This window comes from Corticium candelabrum, chromosome 22 (genome assembly GCF_963422355.1).
Source record: "Corticium candelabrum chromosome 22, ooCorCand1.1, whole genome shotgun sequence".
Lineage (NCBI taxonomy): Eukaryota > Metazoa > Porifera > Homoscleromorpha > Homosclerophorida > Plakinidae > Corticium > Corticium candelabrum.
Window position 1 is genome coordinate 2522086 of NC_085106.1, and position 9982 is coordinate 2532067.

Sequence of the window (9982 nt, forward strand, 5' to 3'; positions counted from 1 at the left end):
TCGTCTGCTTCATTTAAATGCGTAAACTTTCCCTCAAGTACACATCTATCCTAACTTAGTGTTCTAATAAGTCTTAATTAATAAATAAATAAATAAAAATTAATTTTAATTAGCTGAGCACTGCTATCCTCAGTCTGTACTTCATGTTCAGCTCAACACTCTGAAGTACGTGTCTGCCACCTGATTGACAACACTGATTATTACACTAAGATGTTTGTCTATTCACTACCTAAATTGTCTGGAGGGCTCAGATGCAACACACTATAATCAGAGCAATGACTCAGAAACCGTGGTAACAAGCATCCATCATTGCCCAATATTTGTTGTCACTAACCTCGACCTTCCACACATAGCAATCAATAAAAATATTCAAGTCTCAGTACTGTCTATAAAACAAGGCCAAAAACATATCCACCAAATAATTTATACCAAAAAGTAGTCAGCCACTTCAAATAATGATAAATATAATATCTCTAATACCGTTGTGTGCACTATATATAAGTACACAGAAATGTCATAATAATTTATAAGAGATAATTAAATAAATAATTAAAGTTTATATAAACAAGAATAAGACTAAATTCATGTAATTCAAAAACATTTGTATAAAATTTAATGTGGAAGTAATTGTGTGCTGTAAATCCTACTTCATTACTAAAATAACCCAAATTTGTAAATTAATTAATTTGGATTATAAGCTGCATTCATACAAATTTTTTCTTTGCACAAATAAATTCTTTTCAACACATCATATTTGATACCACCCACGCTATTCACTTCTCTGCAGTTCATTCATACACCCATTGTACTGATGACATATATTATCTATAACCATCTACATCTATATGTAAACTAATGTTGGTTCAATACATAACAATCCATTCAAGACAAAGTCAGTAAAGCCCAGCCCATACAGAAAGACATGACAAAATCAAAACATGTCCTAGCAATAAGTTAGCTAGACAATCAAGGTTGATGCAAATGGTCAAGTCACTAAGTGGCCTGTTTGAGACTAATTTGGTTCACTAGAACCTTCTCGACTGTTAGTCTCCCTAACAGGGTTTGGTGACTTCGATTGCCCGTCATTGTTCTCAGTAGTAGGCTTTGGTGACTTTGATCGCCGGCGACCACGAGGTGGTGGTGGACGCATAAACTGTTGCTTGTAAATAATTGATTTTGGATGCACCTCGTCCAGCAAAAAGTCTGCTGTCAGATCTGAACCATCATCAATCTCAATCTGCAATTAATTATTAAACATTACTCAACTCTCAAACAGTCTGTTCTGCCTGTTTGTCTGTCTGTCTGTCTGTCTGTCTGTCTGTCAATCACATATATTTGAACTTTTATCCAACTACATTTTGCAATACAGGGTACTATGTACTGTCTGTCTGTCTGTCTGTCAAAGAACATTTACTGAGAAAACATCAACGCTAATACAGAAAAGGCTACATATACCAATAAGAGTTCAGGATAAACGACCATAGTGGTCGTAGAAGAAAACCTATGTCTGTCTGTCTGTCTGTCTGTCTGTCTGTCTGTCAAAGGTATTTCACTATTGATAAAAAACTTCAACTCTACATAAAAGTGCAGCAAAACTAATGCTAGTATCCTACATGGGTCAGTCTGTTACAAAAGCATATTTGTAGGAAACAACAAAACTAAGAATAAAGTTCTGAGTGTCTAGTTCTGTGTCATCCAAGTCTTCTTTCCTTGCCTCAGAGATTGCTCTCAATCTTCTCATGATGACATTAGAGTTCAATTTCTGTATACACACTGACAATCTTCTCTCCTCCACTGTTGAACAAATTGAAAAGTCTGTCTGTCTGTGTGTCTGTCTGTCTGTCTACATGACCATCTACTTTTGTCTGCACAAACACACAGTAGAAAGCATCCAATAAATTGCAAACTGCATGACCTTTTTGACAATCTCCATCTGCAAGTTAGTTTCGGCAATTTCTATGGCAGCGGCTTTACAAGATGAGTACAACATCCTCTCTTTCACACTACTCTTGTACCCGGGGCATGAATAGATAAACACTAAATGAGACACATTACACCAACCAAACCGAGTACACCGACATTCCAATCTTACCTATTTGTTCCAGGTAGTCTCCTTCATATGTGTGCTTGAACAGAAATAAATGATATCTCGGATGATCGTTTGGTACAATAGAAGGAAGATCGCCGACAGTTAATTCCTCCTTGTGTGTTGCCAAACAAATCTTTTCATCACTGATGTCAATTGACTACACGCAACAAACTCAAATCAGTAACAGCCTCATTGGTATTAATTAAGTAGATGCAACACAACAGCCACTCAGCTACAATGAAATTTTATCAGTGTGATACACTCAGATATTAAGCCTTCAGTTTGTCATCAAAGTAGCAACACATAATCAAGAACTCGACGGTTACCCACCAGTTGAACATACACAATCTTCTTCTCTTTCAGCTTTGTCAGATACGTTAACGCCTTCTCCTCTATCGGGAAGCTCACACCGTGAAGATGTGAATGTCGCGTCTGAGTCCCTATCTCTGTCTTGGCTTGTATATCTGCCTCAGCTAGAGAGCGTAATTCTTGTTCTTGTAATGTAAGTGGTGCAGGGCCCTCCGCAGCTAGTAAGTGTGCCTTGTAAGCCTCTAGAGTGAATTCAGATTTTGCTGTGCCGAAGAGTTCTTCCTTCACTTTGCCACCACCAAACTCCATTTTTAGTGTCGAGCGTGTGGCAGCGTACAACATCCTGTCCTTCACCTAGATACCAATATAATGTTCTACAATCATGAACACAGACTGCATGTACAGTAAATGGGCTAGAATCAAACTTATACCGTCAGACCTCGTTATTTTGACCTCGCTTGTCCCCTTGGTTTCTGTCGGACTAACGCAACTGTTGGATTATCAATAACAAATACACAGTGACCCATGTAAACTGGTTTCACATAGATCCTCGTTAGAAGTGAGGGTGTCGGATTATTGGGTGTCGGAATAACGAGGTCTGACTGTATGAGAGTTGACTATTTGGAAGGTTCTTATCTATCCATTTAACTAACGTCCTTCTGTTGGCAAGAATAGTAAACGAACACTATTGAAAGATTTCAAAACTAAATAGCTCAACTTTTAGTCTCCAGACAGTTGCTAATATAGACTGAGCTGTTACCTAGTGAAAAATTCAATATGTATATGACCTAAGTACAGTAAATGTACATGTACAAAGTTGTATCCAAAGGTGTCACACATAGGTGTTATCAGATTTTGATTAATTATGAGATGTGAGCAATGCCTGATCTAACAAAAGTAAAGTGTGCACTTCCTTGAGATCGATTAAACATCATTTGCACTTCTGTTTCCATAACACAAGTATGCTGAGAAATCAAATAACAGTAAATTGGCAAATGCATTTATTATTAATTTTAATTATGTATTATTTATTATTTATTATATATTATTTATTATTTATTATACATTATTTACTATTTATTATATATTATTTATTATATACTATTTATTATTTATTATACATTATACATTATTCACCATTTATTATATATTATTTATTATTTATTATACATTATTTACTATTTATTACATATTATATATTATTTATTATATATTATTTATTATTTATTATATATTATTTATTATTAATTTTATTATATATTATTTATTATTTGAACGTATGTAACAATAATACGAAACGTACTGTGCTCTGTTCTGGAGTGTAAGCAAAGAGAAGCCACTCATAACTTTCTCCATGCACTGAGTCTAGACGATACAGAATGTAGCAAGGCTTGGCATCATCCAGACATGGCTGAACTTTGGCATCAAAATGTAACTAGCAATCAAGTTAAGGTAACCAACTAAAGCAAATGGCTACAACCACACACAGACACATACACTGACACAGAGACAGAGACAGAGACAGAGACAGAGACAGAGACAGACACACACACACACACACACACACACACACACACACACACACACACACACACACACACACACACACACACACAAACACACAGACACAGACACAGACACACAGACACACAGACACAGACACACACACAGACACACACACACACACACACACACACACACACACACACACACACACACACACACACACACACACACACACACACACACACACACACCACAGAAGAGGATATCTTCTTCCCAACTACCCGACGGGTCATCAGACTTAACCAACACCATCGCCTCTACATACACAGCCAACGATCACCACACAAACGACTGATAATCGGGTGCCCACAACTAACCATCTCTTATTCCAATCTTCAGCAAGCGTTTGGCGCCTCCCGACGCCCCACCAAATGCGATTTTCAGATCATCAGACGCTAATAATAAAGAGATATTGACTTCAAACCAATCAGAAACGAGACAGCTCTAAATAAGCTTACGTTGAATGCCAGTTTGATGAGCCATGTTTACCACGCGACTTACCGATTTGAGATCATCTGCGCATGTGTAAAGACATTTTAGCATCGACCTCAATATACGGGATACAACAGTACATCGATTATGTTTCTGTTTCGTCGTGCCAATCGTAATGGACTGATCGTGCGGCAGCCAATCAGATTGCGGGATTTTTCATTTTCTAGAAAATTCGCCAACAGCTCAACAGTCAGTCTCTAATATTTATATACACCTTCTGACGTCATAATTAACACATTAATTATTTATACATAATATGGTACCTATTTTTAAATAATTAATAAACTATTAATAATTTAGGAATCGAAGAAAACGCCATTGTTCGAATTCCATCAAAATCTGGGTGCAAAATTGGTTCCGTTTGCTGGTTGGTCGATGCCCGTTCAGTACACTAAAGGCATCACTGTCGAACATTTGCACACCAGGTCGCAAGTTTCTCTCTTCGATGTCTCCCACATGCTCCAACTAAAAATCCACGGCAAGGACAGAGTGCGATTCATTGAGAGACTGGTAGTCGGCGACATTGCTGAGCTCGGACCCGGCAGAGGAACGTTGACACTACTCACAAATGAAAATGGCGGCATCATCGATGATGTAATCATCACTAATACGTTGGAGGGATATTTGTATGTCGTTTGCAATGCGGGGTGTGCCGACAAAGACCTCGCTCATCTCAAAGTGATTACGATTGTTCATCGATCTCAAACTCGGTCTCATCACGTGTGTGTTTGATTTTGTGACAGCATCATGTTCAAAGATTTCAAGATGAATTCTCGGAATGTGATGTTTCTATTGAGGAATTGCATGAGAATGGGCTGCTTGCAGTACAAGGTGTTGTTGTGGCATGAATTTACTTTTAGTTCTAATGCTTGTGTTGTGTGAGAGGTCCCAGAATGGCTGAATCGCTGGGTGGTAGTGTCGATGGAGATCTGTCGACGCTAAAGTTCATGTGCAGTAGTGTGATGACAGTGCATGGAGTCCCCGACTGTCGTGTCACGCGGTGTGGCTACACTGGAGAGGATGGCATAGAGGTATAAATATGGTGTGTGTATGTGTTTGTGTGTGTGTGTGTGTGTGTGTGTGTGTGTGTGTGTGTGTGTGTGTGTGTGTGTCTGTCTGTCTGTCTGTCTGTCTGTCTGTCTGTCTGTCTGTCTGTCTGTTTGTATCTGTCTGTCTGTTTGTCTGTCTGTCTGTTTTTTCCACACTTTGTGTTGCAGATATCAATGCCATCATGTCGAGCTGTTGAACTTGCCGAGAAGCTTCTTGCTTCCACTAAACCACATCTCGACGTCGTCCAGCCGGCAGGATTGGGAGCACGTGACAGCCTGAGGCTTGAAGCAGGTCTTTGCCTATATGGCAATGATATTAGTGAAACAGTGACTCCAGTGGAGTCGAGTTTATCTTGGTGTATTGGTGAGTATAGGAACTAGTAATAAATGTACGCATATTTTTGAGGTTGTTTGATGGCAGGGAAACGAAGACGAGTTGAAGGAGGATTCTTGGGATCTGAGCGAATACTCAAACAGCTAACTGCAGGCAGTAGGCCAGACAAACGGAGAGTCGGTATTGTTGCTACAAGTGGAGCACCCGCTAGAGGTCTGTGTGTGTGTCTGTGTGTGTGTGTGTGTGTGTGTGTGTGTGTGTGTGTGTGTGTGTGTGTGTGTGCGTGGCTGCGTGCGTGCATGTGTGTGTGTGTGTGTGTGTGTGTGTGTGTGTGTGTGTGTGTGTGTGTGTGTGTGTGTGTGTGTGTGTGTGTGTGTGTGTGTGTGTGTGTGGTCTTGCAGCTGAGTTTTATCAAAGTGGAGGTGATACTTTTACAGAGGAAATTGTCAAGGTCATCTTACACATTTGGGATACAGAAATTGTACCAAAGGACCTGAAAGATGCCCAAATAATCATAATCTACAAGAGAAAGGGAGACAAAAGTGACTGTGGAAACTGGTGTGGAATCCCATTATTGTCCACTGCTGGTAAAGTCTTATCAAGAATTCTCTTGAATAGACTGGTAGAGTCCAATAGCAGAAGAAACTCTTTCTGAGTCCCAATGTGGCTTCTGCAAAGGAAGGAGCACCGCGGACATGGTATTTACCCTGAGACAGTTACAAGAAAAATGCAAGGAGCAACATAAACCATTGTACATGGTCTTTATAGATTTGACAAAAGTTTTTGATTCAGTTAATCGAGAGGCAATGTGGAAAATCTTAACAAAATTGGGCTGCCCACCCAAATTTGTAAATTTAGTGAGACATCTACATGAGGGAATGAATGCAGAAGTCATATCTGAAGGTAAAACTCAGTAAGCTTTGTTGTGCAAACAGGAGTAAAGCAGGGCTGTGTATTAGCACCCACTTTGTTTGCTCCGTTTCTTGCTGCAATGGTAATTGAAACGAATGGTCAAGCTGAAAATAGAGGAGTCTCAATTCAATATCGTATGGATGGTGTTTTATTCAATCTTCACAGATTTATGACGAAATCTAAAACTGTAACGACAAATTAAGAGATCTGCTCTTTGCAGATGACTGTGCTCTGGTAGCACATTCTGCAGATGATATGCAAGAAATTGTAAACTCTTTAGCAAAAGCAGCTATCAGGTTTGGATTGCAAATAAATATCAAGAAATGGAGTGCATGTTTCAGCTGATTTCTGATACAGTAAATGCTGGCAAGGACATTCTTGTGAATGGTGAAGCACTAAAAAGGGCATCCTCTTTCTCTTACCTTGGCAGTGTTCTTTCAGAGGATTGTAGTGTTTAAGGACATTGCTGCACGTCTGCAAAAAGGAACTAAAGCGTATGGCACACTTCAATCAAGATTATGGAGTCAACAAGGAATAAGAATAAAGACTAAATGAAAGTTTACAAAGCAGTCATTCTTGCAACTCTTCTGTATGGATCACAAACGTGGACGCTATATAGTAGAAATATTCAGGACCTAGAAAAATTTTGCCTTCACTTTCTGCGTTGAATAATGGAATTTCATTGGTCGGAAAGAGTGACAAACATAGAAGTTCTGCAAAGAGCTGAAATAACAGAAATTGAATACATGTTGACTCAACAGCAACTAAAGTGGGTAGGTAGGTCATGTCACAAGACTGGATGAGAGACGTTTACCAAAACAATAAAGTGCTATACGGTCAGTTGTTAGATGCACCAAGAAAAGCTGGTGGTCAGAAGTTAAGGTTCAAAGACACTTTAAGGCACAATCTACAGAATGTCGGTGTTGATCATAAGAATTGGGAAATGATAGCATGTGACGGTTCATTGTGGAAGAAAAATATGAGATTAGGTTTAGATCGTTACCAGGAAGGTAAAATTGACAAAATGGAAGAAAAGAAACTAATGCGGCACAACTATACACCACAAAACTTGACTACTGGTGCAAAGAACGTTTGTAATATCTGTCATCAAGTATGTTATTCCAGAATTGGATTCTTTGCACATGAACGTCCTCATCAAAGACAAATTGTAGACAACTACTGAATGGAAGTCATGAACTCATTATTGAGTAGTGAAAAAGAAAAGTGTGTGTGTGCATGTGTGTGTGTGTGTGTGTGTGTGTGTGTGTGTGTGCATGTGTGTGTGTGTGTGTGTGTGTGTGTGTGTGTGTGTGTGTGTGTGTGTGTGTGTGTGTGTGTGTGCAAGCAGGGGCACGCCTAACACCCAAGTGTATAGGCCCTTAATCCTCTCTATTTCATTCATACACAGGTGGAGCTACAGTTCTGGACAAAACTGGAGAGCCAATCGGCACAGTAACCAGCGGCTGCCCATCTCCCACACTGAAACAGAACATCGCCATGGCCTACATCTCCACTCCTTTCATCAAACCCAACACCGAAGTCCAACTTCGAGTCCGAAACAAGGCAATTCCAGCCACAACAGCCAAGATGCCTTTTGTGCCTACCAAGTACTTCACATGAAAGGAGACCGACACCACAACTAGATATAGAGATACCAATTTCTAGTATTCACCGCATACAATACAATTCTGCGTACTAAAACACACAAGACCAGTGAACACAAGACAATGTCCCAGTGACAGCCCGCACTACCCAGTGCTAATAAACGCCAATCTTAAAAGTTTACACGAGCAAATCAAAACGCTACACCCGTTCAAAAATGTAGAGGAGGGTGAAGGGTGGGGTGTGTTTCAATAGCCTCGGTCTCTCTACTACAGAACTATGCATTTGCTCTTCTTCTTCTTTTTGACCTGGAGCGCTGCTCGTGTGGCCGTCTCGAACACCTCCCTGACGCCCTCCTTCGATTTCGCCGAGCATTCCAAGTAAGCATACGCACCGATTTTCTCCGCCATTGCTCGTCCGTCCTCCGACTTGACCGGCTCCTGCTTCATCTTCGCCAACTCCTTGCGCGTCGTCTCGTCATTGCGGAGATCCTTCTTGTTTCCGACAAGAATAATAGGCACGTTGGGACAGAAATGCTTCACCTCCGGGGTCCACTTCTCTGGTATGTTCTCGAGTGAGTCCGGTGAGTCAATTGAGAAGCACATCAAGATGACGTCGGTGTCTGGATAACTGAGCGGCCTCAGTCGGTCGTAGTCTTCCTGACCGGCCGTGTCCCATAGTGCAAGTTCAACGCACTTGCTGTCCACCTCGATATCGGCCACGTAGTTCTCAAACACGGTCGGTACGTAGACCTCGGGAAACTGGTCCTTCGAGAAGACGATAAGAAGGCACGTCTTGCCACAAGCGCCGTCGCCAACAATGACGAGCTTCTTGCGAATAGCGGCGGTCATTTTGTTTAGAATTTTACCGTCTGGAGATCGATATGTCCTCAAATCGCGCCCTCGTTTTGCTTAGTCCTCGTTGCACTTTCGTATGACCTCGTTGGGTTGACGTCGGGGTCGTCTCGGAGCTCACAATCGAGACTTACACGAAATCAAGATGGCCGTTAGCAAAGACCGCACCCTGCTTTCCTCACGCGCGAGACCTGACGTCATAGGGTACGAGCCAATCACAAATGAGTGCTAAAATTAGATGCAGCAAGCACTTAACGAAAATACCACGTATATAATGCGGTAGAGTGGTCGCAGCCAAATACAGCAACACGCAACTCGTCAGCTGTTTCGCCTTCGGGGAGAAATAAGTGCACACTATTTTTGTAGTTTCACAATAGAAAGTAATGACAGCCACAACATTCCTGGAATCCTAATATATCAGACAGGTGCACACACATTTACGCGACATGCAGTAACAATAGATAATTGAATATACGGGAAACTGAGAGCAGTCGACAATGGTTACAATCTATACCCTCCACTGGTACATGCCCGAGCGAAGTCTCGTATAATCTGGAAGCTGCTCTACAGGACCTACAATACACAGCACATAAGCTCGGAAATGTCAACAGTTTAATAATAACTCACCGACTCCAACGACTGCAGGACATTGATTGTAGATATACCGAGTGGCTACATCTCTGATGACTTTAGCATCTATTTGCTATACACACAAACTGTATTGTAAAGCACCACCGAATTGTATGTGCAGCAATCGTATTGTAACTCACGTCTA

General features: G+C 40.8%; 4 protein-coding genes across 4 annotated transcripts in view; 1 reads left to right on the forward strand and 3 right to left on the reverse strand.

Annotated features, from left to right (window-relative positions):
• Positions 1 to 710: 710 nt before the first annotated feature.
• Positions 711 to 4484, reverse strand: LOC134197500 (twinfilin-1-like). The gene is made up of 8 exons (XM_062666834.1): positions 4423 to 4484; positions 4282 to 4359; positions 4169 to 4221; positions 3702 to 3827; positions 2420 to 2752; positions 2093 to 2246; positions 1916 to 2037; positions 711 to 1237 (listed from the first exon to the last, which is right to left on the reverse strand). The coding sequence occupies exons 1-8, from the start codon at positions 4445 to 4447 to the stop codon at positions 1013 to 1015; spliced, it is 1116 nt and encodes a 371-aa protein (XP_062522818.1). The 5' UTR covers positions 4448 to 4484; the 3' UTR covers positions 711 to 1012.
• A 42-nt stretch (positions 4485 to 4526) lies between these two features.
• On the forward strand, positions 4527 to 8452 carry LOC134197735 (aminomethyltransferase, mitochondrial-like). The gene is made up of 7 exons (XM_062667083.1): positions 4527 to 4645; positions 4757 to 5134; positions 5200 to 5287; positions 5342 to 5487; positions 5674 to 5869; positions 5927 to 6052; positions 8160 to 8452. Exons 1-7 carry the CDS (start codon positions 4544 to 4546, stop codon positions 8369 to 8371), a joined length of 1248 nt encoding a protein of 415 aa, XP_062523067.1. The 5' UTR covers positions 4527 to 4543; the 3' UTR covers positions 8372 to 8452.
• Positions 8392 to 9391, reverse strand: LOC134197741 (ras-like GTP-binding protein RHO). The gene has a single exon (XM_062667092.1). It carries the CDS (start codon positions 9202 to 9204, stop codon positions 8623 to 8625), a length of 582 nt encoding a protein of 193 aa, XP_062523076.1. The 5' UTR covers positions 9205 to 9391; the 3' UTR covers positions 8392 to 8622.
• Positions 9392 to 9513: 122 nt separating this feature from the next.
• The window catches only part of LOC134197734 (mitochondrial-processing peptidase subunit beta-like), an 8131-nt gene continuing 7662 nt past the window's right edge, over positions 9514 to 9982 (reverse strand). The window contains exons 16-18 of the mRNA XM_062667082.1: positions 9978 to 9982; positions 9835 to 9910; positions 9514 to 9780 (exon numbers count right to left, since the gene is read on the reverse strand). The exon at positions 9978 to 9982 is cut by the window's right edge and continues 53 nt beyond it. Of these exons, the coding sequence (XP_062523066.1) occupies positions 9716 to 9780; positions 9835 to 9910; positions 9978 to 9982 (146 nt within the window). The 3' untranslated portion in view covers positions 9514 to 9715. The remainder of the gene's footprint in view (positions 9781 to 9834; positions 9911 to 9977) is intronic.